Source organism: Sciurus vulgaris (assembly GCF_902686455.1).
Source record: "Sciurus vulgaris genome assembly, chromosome: 16".
Taxonomy (NCBI): Eukaryota; Metazoa; Chordata; class Mammalia; order Rodentia; family Sciuridae; genus Sciurus; species Sciurus vulgaris.
In genome coordinates, this window is record NC_136477.1 from 6,220,883 (window position 1) to 6,233,800 (window position 12,918).

The 12,918-nt window shown below is 57.1% G+C and overlaps 2 protein-coding genes across 4 annotated transcripts in view; one reads left to right on the forward strand and one right to left on the reverse strand.

Annotated features, from left to right (window-relative positions):
- Nucleotides 1-12,715, reverse strand: part of MYO1F (myosin IF) — a 33,785-nt gene extending 21,070 nt beyond the window's left edge. Inside the window, 8 exon segments of the mRNA XM_079115562.1 lie at nucleotides 2,715-2,747; nucleotides 2,750-2,806; nucleotides 2,901-2,918; nucleotides 2,920-2,989; nucleotides 3,361-3,455; nucleotides 3,538-3,627; nucleotides 4,046-4,183; nucleotides 12,560-12,715. Of these exon segments, the coding sequence (XP_078971688.1) occupies nucleotides 2,715-2,747; nucleotides 2,750-2,806; nucleotides 2,901-2,918; nucleotides 2,920-2,989; nucleotides 3,361-3,455; nucleotides 3,538-3,627; nucleotides 4,046-4,183; nucleotides 12,560-12,562 (504 nt within the window). The 5' untranslated portion in view covers nucleotides 12,563-12,715.
- The window catches only part of NFILZ (NFIL3 like basic leucine zipper), a 59,986-nt gene continuing 57,153 nt past the window's right edge, over nucleotides 10,086-12,918 (forward strand). For all 3 annotated transcript variants that reach the window (XM_079115557.1, XM_079115555.1, XM_079115556.1), the window contains exon 1: nucleotides 10,086-12,331. The gene's annotated coding sequence lies outside the window, so the exon portion shown is untranslated. The remainder of the gene's footprint in view (nucleotides 12,332-12,918) is intronic.

Below are 12,918 nucleotides of genomic sequence, written 5' to 3' on the forward strand. Positions count from 1 at the left end.
ACATCAAGGATCCCAATGATAGATGCTGGCCGGGTTGGGGGCCGACAGGAACATTTATACCCTGGTGGTGGGGTTGTGAACCGGTGCGACCGCTATGGAAGTCAGTGTGGACCTTCCTCAGGACTAGAGTGGAACCCCACGTGACCCGCTCTTCCACTCTGCCCGACGGATCCAGAAGAAACTAGAGCGTTCTCCTAGGGTGAGCTGTGCACGCCCACGTTATGGCAGCGCAGTTCACAATAGCCAAACCGCGGAACCAGCCCAGCTGCCCTCCGACGGGCGAGTGGAGGGAGGAAACGTGACCTGTGTACACGACCACAGGCGCTTTCCTTCCTACCACCTCCCATCCGATGACAACACAAATTCCATGAAGAAGAACGAAACTATGTCATTTGCAGGAAAAATGAATAGAACTCGAGAGCATTGTGCTCAGCAAAATAAGCCAGACTCAGGAAATCAAGGGTCATTTGGTACAGGTGGAATTGAGAGGAAAAAAGGAGAAAAAAAATGTGGGGTGGATCTCATGAAAACAGACGGGAGAACAGCCAGGCAGAGTAAGGGCGTGGAGGGGTGGGAAGGGGGGTCCCGGGGAAGGAAGCTGACCCAAACGATGTGACGTGCATGGCACAAATGCCTAACGGCGAACCACTTTTGGTCTAATTATAACGCACCCATAAATGATAACGTCCTGAATCCCAAAGAACCACATTAGTCCCCAGGGTCAGGAGGGCAGGTGGGGCAGACTAGGGAGGGGTTCATGGACCTGGCTTCTCTTGCCCTCTTCCTCATTGGCCTTTCTTCCTACACCCATTGTAAACTGCTTGTTCTTTCCACCAGCTGCTTCCCTGGGCCTTTGCTCAGATGCTCCAGGCCCGTGATCATCAAGTCCCTCCACCATAAACCCAGAGGCCTCCAGATCTCTGCGGGATGCTGTGGATCTCCTGTTTGCTCTCCCTGAACTCAGAACCAGGTCCCCCAAAATCCCTTTTTTGGTCACCATCTGGGTTCTGCCCCCAGCCAGAGGTTAGAGGACTGAAAGTCCTCTTCTTTCTATCACCTCCATCCAGTATACAAATGAACATCATCATCTTACACAACACCTGTAGCACGTAACAACTATTTTATTCTACTGTACTCTAGAATTGTAAGGTAAATGCACATATGTTTGGATGATCATCCGGTTTTTTTGCGTATTAGTTTGAAAACAACATATGGATTCCATTAAGAGGACACTTTCTAGGGCAGGTGGAACTAATATATGGCAAACAATAAATCAGAAGAGTGGTTGCTTTTAGGGGGGTTTGCAGTAGAGGTTGACAAAGGGGCCAAGAGGGAACTGTGTCGGAGTCATGGCGATGGTCTGTATGCTGAGAAGCGCTGTACAGGCGTATGTATTTGTCCAGACTCTTTGGAGAGTGGTCCACTTTGGATATATGTATTTTGCAGTGAAGCAAAGATTAAAGACAGGCAGTCAGGGGCTGGGATTGTAGCTCAGTGGTAGATCACTTTCCTAGCATGTGTGAGGCACTGGGTTCGAGCACCACATAAAAGTAACAAATAAAATAAAGGTATTGTGTCCATCTACAACTAAAAAAATATTTTAAAAAAGACAGGCAGTTCGTGTAGATAGGTAATTGGGTCTGATCGTGAAGATGGAGGCTGGTTTGGGTCTGGGAAGCTGAAGGCCGCCTCTGGGGGATTGAAATGTTAATGCCTCCAGAGCCCTTCCTCCACCCCTTACCAAGAAGACCTGCCCCTGCTCCAATCTGTTGGTAATGTAAACCTGTCCTAGAAGGAAGTTGTAAACGTTAGTTAAAGCCCTCTGGGCTGCTGCCCTGCCTGGATCACTCCATTTGGCCCTTCCCCCTGCCCATCTGCTTCTCACATTTTGACCATCCCACCAGCATCTCCTGGGCCTAGTCCAGGAAGGAGAGAGAGGGGGGAAGAGAGCAGGAGAACAAATAAAACCTAACGTATAAAGGGGCAGGACCCCTCCCACTTCTGGGGGTACCAGGGACACCAGCTATGGCCCACTTCTCCCTCCCAGCCTCTTCACTAATGTTCAGACTTCAACATGGGAGGAAGAAGAACTCGTCACTGATATCAGGTGGTATCAGCAGTATGCAGTTAAAAGTAATAAAAGCTGTAAATTTATACTCAACAGTGACCGCGATCTCCATGCTGAAGTGTTTGGGTAGGGAGAGGTGTGGGCTCTGCTTACTTCGCAGTGCCAACATCATTCCATTTTATGGATGAGCAGGCAGAAGCCTCAGGATATTACATCTTTTTTTTTTTTTTTTTCAATTGGGCCACATGGTTAAACAGTGACAGAATGAGACCATAAATCCAGATCTGTTTACCCAGCCAGTGACACACATACAAAGAAGCTCAAGGACTCTTTATTCAAAGAAGAAATGGGGAATCAATTGGACCAGATTTCATGGCTGCAACCAGGGGAGTGTTTAAGCCTGTTACACCGAGGTGTCATGGCCTCCATGGTCCCTGTCAGTGGGGGACTCTTTTTCAATGGACCATAAGTAGGAAGTGAGTCTCCCATCCAGAAGTAGACATTTCCTGCTAAAGTTTCACAGGGCTGTAGTCTTGGCTGTGTGTGTGTGTGTGTGTGTGTGTGTGAGATAGAGAGAGGAGAGAGGAGGAGAGAGAAGGTTGGCACAGAGGGAGGCAGCTGCTCCAGGTGGGGTTGAGAGACTTACAAAACGGCTGGAATTGTTGTTGCGCACGGTTTTTTGGCATTGCCAAAGGCCTCCAGCAGGGGGTTGGACTGCAGGATGATGTCTTTGACATGCTGGGGACAGAGGCAGGTGGAAAGAGGTCACTCTGGGTCAGGTGGGGGTGGAGATGCAGCTGGGGGAGACCCAGCCCGTCCTGTTGCGCCTCACCTGGACCTTCTCTCCCCCCACCAGACACCTTGGAGATGTAGCCCATGATGTATTTTGCAGCCACCGTCTTCCCAGCTCCGCTCTCTCCACTGGGGTAGAGGAGGAAAAGCCGTCAGGGGGTGGGGGTGGTGAAAAGTTCCTGACCTGTCACTCATTCATTGATTGAGCACCTGTGGTGTGCCAGGCACTATTCCAGGTACTGGGAAGACAGTAGTGAATGAGACAGATGAAAATCCCTGTGCTCACGGACTTGACATTTAGAAGGAACAGATGGCCAGTGGCAGAATGAATAAATAAAATGTATCGGGAGTGAGATGGTGAAGGGAAGCAAACCTGGGTGGAGGGGAGGGCAGAGAGGGACGGCATGGCTATTTGGATTGGGAGCTCCAGGCAAGCTATGCTGGGGGTAGTGATGTCTGGCGGGTGCCTGGGCGGGAGGGTGCAGAACCCCACCCCGTACCTGATGATGACACACTGGTTCTCGCAGTCGATGAGCATGTTGCGGTACATGTTGTCCGTCAGGGCATAGATGTGCGGGGGGTTCTCGTACTGGGCCTGGTGGGGCAGGTCAGGGCTCAGCCCAGGGCCAGGGGCTGGGGGCCTTGGGGTCGCTCCTCCCGCCCGGCCCCAGCCTCACCGCGCCCTGGTAGAGATCAATCTCACGGTCGGTGAAGTAGGGCATCTGCTTGAAGGGATTTACGGAGATGAGCACTGAGCCGATGTAGGTCTGGGAGATGGTTAAGGGCCACGCAGTGTCCTGGTGGGCTTTGTCCCTTGAGGACCCCTAGGCCTCATTCTGCTCCCCTGAGGATTCCCAGAGCCCCATTACTCAGAGGGGGACACAGGATGTCTCTTAGGAAAAAATGGCTGTGTCCAGAAAAGTGGGGCTGTGCTGAGCTGCCACGGGGCAGGGAGAGCGACAGGTACAGCCACCCACAGTACAGCCCCACTGTCCCTATCTGTTCACTGTGTCCAGCTCAGGGCCACAACACCCATCCCAGTCATGGCCCAGGCCCTCCGTGTCCTTCCTGAGCTGCATTGTCCCTGAATGTCACTACCGGCCAGGACATCCCTCTCTATGCCCATTCGTCCCCCTGTCCCCCGCATCCCATCCCTGCCGGCCCCCTGCCCACAGCCCAGGGTACGAAGATGTAGTCGTCCATGAAGCGCTTGCGCAGGTTGCCCACGATGGCGTCCTCGGTGATCTGGGGCAGCAGCACCATGTCGTCCACGCCGCTTTGCTTCACGTTGTGGCTTTGCCAGTGGAAGCGCTCCTTGCTGCCCTGGGTGTGGACAGTGGGGCAGCTTCTGAGTGGGCTTCACCTTAGCCACCGCGGTTCCTCCCCCACCTCAGGGGCTGCAGGGTCCTACCCAGGCTTCCCACCGAACCAGAAGGACGGCTCAGGTCCACCCCTCAGACCTCTTTTTTGGTCCTTCTATCCATCCATCCCTCCGTTAGGACCTCCTGGCCATGGAGGAGACAGACACCAGCCCCAGTGGGGCCCTGACAGGCTGCGGAGAGGAGGAGGGAGGCGGAGGCTTGCTGGGGCCCCCCACCCCGGTTCTCACTTCCTTCCCCCTCCTTCCCGCCTGGCCCGGCTGCTCTCTGACATTTGACCTGCAGTGCCACCCTTCCCCCTTGAGGAGGCCTCCTCCCTCCCTCCCTCCGCCCACGCGATCATGCCATCCTGCCTCCCAGCCTGTGACTGCGACCTCTGTCCTGTGGCCTGCTGTCACACTCTTCCTCGTCTCTGCCCATGGCACCTGGCCCAGCCTCCCTGCCGCCTCTGCCATTCTTCTCTTCTCTTTCTTCCAAATGCTTTCGCCTTGTTCCTCACCAGCTCCAGCACCTTCCTACGCCCCCATTTTCCCTTTCCCCCCTTCTTTGGCCTTTCCAGCTTCTTGTGGCCCCGTGGAGGACACTCAGGTGCTGCCAAAACCTCTCCCCTGGGAAGCCTGCCTGGGATGCTTGCTCCTCTTAGCCCAGGGGAATTCGTCCAGTGCTCAGGCTCAGGGGCTGTCTCAGCCACGTCCACATTCGGGACACCCCTGCCGGGCAGGGGTTGGCATCCTGAAGTCCCCTGTCTGGTAACTCAGGCGCTGAGGTGTCCCTCCTTCAGGAGGTTCCCCATCCCAGGCCAGGGGCTTCTGGAGGCTGGGGTGGGGCGGAGTCCTTTCCTAGCCCCAACGGGAGGATGTGCTGAATGAACCAGGTCAGAGGAAAACCCCAGCACAAAGGAAGCTGGGAACCAAGGTCAAATCTCCAAGAGGACCCATGTTTTCAGCAGATGTCAGGGTGTGGAGGCGGCGTTTGGGCAAAGAGGATACAGGCGGGATCAAGCAGGAGGGTGGTGTGTGTAACTCAGGACAGAGGGCGACACGTCAGGCCCGGAGTGGGGAGGGTCCTGCTGAAGAAGCCCATTTCTCCGGGGGCCCCAGGGATGCTCGAGTGGAGGAGGGGCACAGTCAGATTCCGGGCAGGACAGGCCATAGCCCAGGAGGCGGGCGGTTGAGGATGCCCTGGGCGTGGAGTAAGCCCAGCCCTTTGTGTGGGCTGGGCCTGGGCCCGAATCCTGGCAAGGCGGCCGACCGTGCTGTGGGCCCCCCATTTGTAAAGTGGGGAGGGCGGCCCTGCTCCCCAAGGCTGAGGATGGAATGCTCTGGGCAACCAGGTGGGAGCGGGTACTCCTGCCCAGCTCGGGGGGTGTGAAGATTGAAGGGCTGATGGGCGTCTGACAGAATGAACGCTCACCAAGCAACCGTGATGTGCTGAGTCTGGGGGACCAACACTACAGCCGTCCTCACAGGGTCCTGGTGTGACACAGGCTAGGAGGGACACTGAGGCTCCAGGCGCGGCTTGGCTGAGGACATTCGCCTAAGGACATGGCGAGGTGTCTGGGGTGGAGGACTCGAGGCCCAGTCTCTCTGACAGTGAAGAGCAGACTTCTGCTAGGAAGGGTGTGGCCCCACAGGGCAGGGGCCTGCGGGGCAGCCAACCACCTGGGACTGGCGGGGGCAGGAGTCAGCGCCTGGACGCCTCCACGTGTGGGCGAGTTGTCGGTGTGCATCTTCACATGGTGACCCTGATCCAGCCTGCCCGTGGCTGGGAGCTGTTCTGGCTCCCGGCCGCCCTCCCACTCATTCAGTCCACGGGAGCTGGGGTGGCTGCCAGATCTGCCAACTAGAATCGCTCCTGCGAGGACTCTTCCGGCCGCGCGCTGTGACCTCCCAGGCTGGGCAGAGGTCCATCCTTTGTGACATGGCTCAGGGGACATCCCCACTGCCTCCTGAGTGTCCCTCAGCATCCCCCTGCTGGACCGGGGCACCCCAGCTCATCTGAGTCCCTAAGGGCAGGGGGCTGCGGCTGAAGGAGGTGTCAGGCTGAGTCTCGAGGAAGGAAAAGTGGGAGCGGGTGAGTGGGTGGGGGTGATGTCCTCCAGGGCCAGCTCCCGAGGCGCCTCGGTGTCAGGCCTGAGCTTGGAGCTGGCAGCCTGGCTGGCGCTTTGGACAGCTCCCTGGGGAGGCCTCGGAGAGAAGGAGGGGCAGTTATGGACTGGGGAGCCCAGAAGGGGTGCCACCTCAGTCCTTCATTTGGATGAGGGTGGAGAGGGAAGGGTGGGTGGGAGGGGGACTGAAATGAGGACATGTTTGGGCTTAAAGGTGAAGGACAAAGGGACAGTCAGATGGTGACCTAGCAAGAGAGGCTGGTGACCAACTCAGGGAGGGATGCTTTGAGTCTGGGGTCCTGGGGGACGGTCAGGGGTTGCTCAGGAGACCAGAAAGCTGCACTTGAGCAGGTGAGTGGGGTCGTACTGGGAGAGTTCCCAGGCGTGTTTGGAACCCTGGGAGCATTTTTGGTTGTCCCAGAGACGAGGATATGACTGTCATTTAGTGGGTGGGGGCTCCGAGTGAGTGCTAAATCTGCACACAATTAGTGGTCCTGCCTGCAGCCCCTTCCCCACCCAGGCAGGTGCTCATATAAGTGACAAGCCTGTTCTGAATCACTGGAGCTCAGAACCAAGCTGCGTTATGCATAAACTGGAAACCTGTACTGGCTAATGATCCTAATCAAAATGCTTGGGACCAGAAGCGTTTCAGAGTCTTTTTAAAAAAAAAAAATTGGGCGTCTTTGCTTATTCATAAAGGGATGTCTTGGGGATGGACCCAAGTCTCAGTGTGACCCTCATTCCTTTCCCGTGTGTCCACACCTGCTCGACACTATTTTTAGTGCATCTGTGTCTTGACTGCCACCTGTTGCGTGAGGTCAGGGCTGAGATTTTCCACTCGTGGCATCTCATCAGCACTCAAACCTTGCAGATTTTGGAGCATTTTGGACTTGCGAGTTCTGGATCGGGTCAGCTCAGCCTGCACATGTTCAGCCTGATTGACACCGGCTGCCTTTTCCAGCCACACGGCCACCAAGTGCAAAGGGGGATTTTAGTTTTTCCAGATTTGACTGAGTTCAACGTCTGGGAAGCTGACGTCTCCCAAGGTCACACTGCTAGTGCTGTCGAAGTGGCCACTGTACCATGCACTCAGTACTGGCCTGCAGGTGGGCCCAAGTGCTCACTGACACACCTGTTTACAGGTGGCCCACCTGGAGGCAGTCTTGCTGCACTGGCCTCAGGGTGTCTCCTCTGCAGTACTGGGGGCCACGTGAGTTCTTCTGGGGAGTCTGCTTGTTCCCTGGTCTGGACTGCAACACCTGGTGGGGCAGGGGCCGAGCTGGGGCTGCCAGGGTTGGAGCCACGACCAAGGGAGAGGGGTGGGGAGGGAGGGGGACTCCCCAACCCCAGCTGGACGCTCCAGGGCCCTGGGGAAGGTGCCAGGGACCCAGGGTCAGAAATCAGCTTGGGAGAGGAGGAGGTGAGAGGTGTGAGCAGGTGTCAGACTCTGGTTGGGAAGAGGAAGAGGCTGGGAGCCCAGGAGAGGTGGGGTCAGTGTGTTTCCTGTTTTCGAGACGGCAGAGCAGAGCGTGTTGGTGAGGAGAGGAGGGAGATCAGGAAGTGGTGTCCCTCATCATTAGTGGGCTCGGGGTCTGCTCCTTGTCTGAGCCGATGGCTGGGGGACAGGATGTGGATTCTGTCTCTGAGGGGCTGGAGTGGCAAGGTTGGAAGACAGTAAGGCAGTCGTAAGTCCCCGCAGGCCTTTTCTGAGCCAGGCTCGGTCTCAGCTTTATTTTTCCTTGTGCTGGGGTTCGAACCAGGGACCCCATGCATGCTAGGCAAGTACTCTGCCACCAAGCCATCCCTGGCCTAAGCTTTTTTTGTTTTTTAAATATATTTTTTAAGATTTGATAGACCTTTATTTTATTCACTTATTTATATATGGTACTGAGAATCAAACCCAGGGCCTCACACATGCTAGGCAAGTGCTCTAACACTGAGCCACAACCCCAGCCCCTGTCCAAAACTTTTTAAAGCAAATTATTCCATTCTTTCAACATACACTGAGTTTGGTACTATTATGAAGTCCATTTTGCAGAAGAGGAAACTACAGAGAGCACAGAGAGGTTAGGTAACCTCCTGGAGATCACACAGCAGGGCATGGCAGTGTAGGAAGAGAACACACCACGCTGTCTGACTCAGCGCAGTCTGGGTCAGAGCTGGCTGGGGTTGGTGCTTCAAGTCAGATGAGGACAGATGGGGTGAGAACAAGACTGGCCAATCCAGGACTTCTCCTTTCTGGCTGGTCCTGTCTTCATGCCGCTAGGCCCCTCGGGCTGAGCTGAGACCCAAGGCCACTTCCTCTTGTTGGAATCGGAGGCCTGCGGCCAGGTGCGGCTGGCTGGGTGCACTGGATGTCTGGCTTTTGTGGCCTTTGGCGCTTGGTTCCTCTTCCTGTCCCTCCTTTCTTCCCTCAAGTAGCCTCTGTGTCCTGCGGCCCCAGACACTCTTAGCTGCAGCCAATCATAAAGGCACAGACTGGGTGCCCAGAAGGGAGAGGAGGCTTTGTCTGTGGGAATTTAGGGGGCAGTCAAGAATTTTGGCACATGATGGGTTGTCTTCAAGGCCTAGATTGACAGTTGCCCACCTCTGTGACTCTGGGAAGACCACTTTTCTCCCGAAGCCTGTTTCCCCATCTGTCAAATGGATTCCATTGTGACCTTCTAGAGAGCTAGGATATAGGAGCTGGTCAATGCAAACTTGCTGAATGAGTGAATGAAGCACCATGAAATGACTTCTCCCTGCCCTGTTTACCAAGTATCCCTTCTCTGTGCTCTCCAAGTCACCATGGGTCAAGATGAAACTGTTGACTCACCAGTCCCTTACTTGGGGTGGGGTGTAATGAAGATGTGGTCGCAGTTGACCACAAGCTGAGTATGACTCAACCTGCTGGGGCTCTTGTGAAAGACAGGGGCTGGAGGTGGCTAGGGCGGGAAGGGGGAGGTAGCTTCTTCCTTGGCTCTTCAGGGAGTCTTCCCACCCCAAGGTGAGGGGCAGTCGGGGGCAGCCTTTCCCGGTGTGAAGGGGAGGAGTTGTTTGTGGTCAAGATGGTGGCTGCTGGGAGGCTGAGCACACTTCCTGAGCCTTTCTGTGCACAGAGGGAGGCTGAGACCAGGCAGTAGATGACCCCCTCCTTGGAGGAGGTGGAGAGAGTGGCCTAAGCGGGGCTGGGTAGGGGAGGGAAGCAGGAGCCCAACTTCCTGTAGGAGGCAGGTCTTGGGGAGTATGGGCGGACGCCAGGATTCTAGCTTCTTAGGAACAGGGCGTCCAGTTCAATGTGGGCAGAGATCCTGAGGGAGAATGGGCAGCCCAGGGCATGTGGGGTCAGTGCCCAACCCCAGCCTGGCTGCCCGCCTCCTGGCAGGAAGGGGAGGCTGTGCCAACATGGCTATCCACAGTCATGGTGGTCTCGGGAGTGACTGAGGCGAAGTCCGCCCTTCCTTTGGGTTGTACGGCAGCTCTTCTGACCACCAGCTGCCTCCATTTCCTTATCTGAAAACGGGAGTGTGGAGGGCACAGATCTCCCGGGGCTGCCGCGGAGATTCGGCAAGGCGCACATCCATGCCCACTGGCCATGGCCATCTGCGGCAGCCTCAAGGCCCAAGGCTGGGAGGAAGGGCGCTTTTGCAACGCACCCCAAATGTTCCAGGCTTTCTGCTCTTGCATGGGGATGAGTAAGAACCCGCCTGGAGAGAGCAGCAAATCAGCCACTTCCTTCCTCACGGCTACCACGGGCGGCGGCTGCTGGGACCAGCACCCGTGGTCCCCAGGGGTTGCCCCCAGAGCCTGAGGCCTCCCTCCCCAGCTCAGCGGGCTCTGGGGCCACACTCTGCACCCCCACACTGTGCAAATGACACGCTCACCCCCAAGGGCTCCCAGGTTTCCCTCCCGATTGGGGACGTGGTGGGCGTGTTTCCCTTTTGGTCCAGCTGGGGGCCATTATCCAACAGGTGGGGTCCCTATCTTCTGGAGCTGGGCTGTCTGTCTAGTTGCTGGAGACAGTCCAGGGTCAGTGATTACCTCCTTGACACCCCACACACAGGCTGGAGCGGGGTGCCCTGGTTTTATCCTCCTGCTCACTGGAGAGGAGCCTTTGGGAATGGGGCCCCAGGTGGACAGCTGCCTGTCCCTGGCTCATGCCACCCGCCCCTCTCTAGCTGGGCTCAGGTCTTTGTGGGTCTTTCCTCTGCATCCCTCTCAACTCCAGCCTTTTCTGTCCATCAGCACAGCCAATGGCCCCAGACCTAGCTGCCACATTGCTGGTCTCTGCGCCTTGTGTCTGTGCCTTGAAAACAACCACTATTATCTTCCTGTCACCCATCGTCACCAGCCAGTTCTGACTGTTGACTGTCACCCCACAGTCAAAGAGAAACTGCTTATCAGGCCAGTGCCAGCACCAGCCAAGGTCAAGCAGAAACAGCGACCCACCCCGTCCTCCTCCTCCACAGCTGTCCCACCCTCAGCTCCCCACCACCCCAACAACCAACCAGCACCACCAACACTGACCGGTGACGGCCATGCACAACCGACCACCCTCAGCAATGCCAAGAAGCAGCACTGACCAACTAGGTCCCATTCAAAACCGACCACCGTTAAGAGCACTGTCGCAGAAGCCAGCAGCAGCGGGCTGGGGACGTCACTCCATGGGACAGCGCTCACCTCGCTGTGCAAGGTGCTGGGTTCAAACCCCCGCACTGACGAAAACAAAATACCCCCAAACCCAGCAACGAACTACAAACGGCAAAGGAACACTCCCGGGGTCACCCGCCTCCCAGGCAGCCTTTCCTGGAGACTGCCATTGTTCCACCGGTCACCAGGGATCGCCAAGCTTTCCACGGGGAAACAACCAGCCTTAAACACCCATGTCATCACATGGAAGGCAGGAGCCACCCTGAACAGCAGCAGCAACAGCCGCCACCGCCCCGAGGGCAACGCCACGCCCACAACGCTCCTCCACAGTAACCGAGGGCCACCAGTGGCCACCATGTCTGGGGCGTGCGGTGCGCTCCCTAACGCGCTTTACGAACAGGGCTTGTTGCACCTTCCGCAGGTCCTGGTGCCCCGCAGCCCTCCCGGAAGCTCAGCACCCAGAGGTGGCGTTCCTACGGGTGGCCTCCTCCTCCTCCTTCCTCCGGTGCCTTCCTCCCCTCCCACGCCCTGTCTGCCAAGGAGACTCTTGACTAAGCATTTCAGGTGGCCGCGTCCTTTCTCTCAAGTGGAGCACGCTTCCTGTGATCCTCTGTCAAGGCGCCGTCAGAGCTTCTTGCTCCTGGCTCTGCCGTCTTGGGAGTTTCCATTCCAAGGCCTGGTTGTGAATTGTGGACGGGTCCTTGGCCAGCGATGCCTGATGCGCCACTGGCTTTCCAAAGAGGGCCTCAGGCTAACACCATGTCTGCCTCTCGCTCCACCTCCTTGACTCACCCTGGTCAGCTGCTTTCTACAGCCACCAAGAACCCGGCAACTGTCCCTGTCCCAGCCACACACCCTCAAGCTCATTGACAGAATGACAAAAACTGAAAGCTGAAGTGGCCTGCAGAAGCCTGGAGCTGGGGGATAGGGGGTCCCTCCTGCTGCGGTCGCGATGCTGCTGGGGCTGGGTAGGGAGCTGCCCCTTCACCAGGTCTCAGCCGCAACACACAGCCACCGTCTGTGGGGTCTCCGCAGCCATCCTCCTGCAGTGGCCCCGAACGGTGGCTCCGACACTACAGCCACCTCCCCACCTCTTCCTCCAGACACTGTCCCCAACCACCCATCACCCACACAGCCACACTGTCACCCCATGGCCCGAGAGACACAGCTGCTCCTCCCATTGGTGGACTCAGGACAGCCAAACCCACAGACCCTCTGAGCATCACAACTGAAATGCTCCTCAAGAACCACTTTCATGTCCAGACCGACTTCCAAGGATGACATCTGTGTGAACCCAGGTCAGGAGAGAGGAAGTGACTTGTCCAAGGCCACACAGGGAATCCAAGGTGAGAACTGGTCCATCCCCGCACCTGTGATTCCCTTGGGCCACCTTCTCTCCCAGTTGCCATCCATTGGTCCCCAGAGCCAATCTGGCATTCTTGCATGGTAGCCTGTGCCTGGCAAGGGACATAGGCCACTTGACCTGCACCGAGGGAGCCCAAAGGGCCTGCCATTGTCTTACTCATTCCTCCACCTCCACCTGGCCGTTGTTCTACTTCCAGAGCCCACCCTCGAAGGACTTACCATGTTGGGGTTGGCGTCAGGCTCCCGGGGGACACCAGAGGGGCCGTGGCAGGGGGTGCAGGCTCAGGGGGCTCCTGGGGGCGGCTTGGGCATGGCCCTGCTCCCACTCCTACCGACTCCTGGCCCTTAGTTCCTCTTACAACAGCCCCTCTCACTTCCTTTGACGGGAGGGGCCGTGGCCATGGGGGAGGGAAGCTGGCCCCGAGGGCGGGGAGAACTCAGCTCTAGCTGGGGCTGGGAGCGGCTGCTGAGCCTCTGCACCTCCAAGCTTGCTGGCAGCCACTGCCAGACCCCAGAGAGCCCCCTCTCCATCTCAAGGACAGGGGCCACATTCAGGTCAGCTGGCTGTGGGACTGACC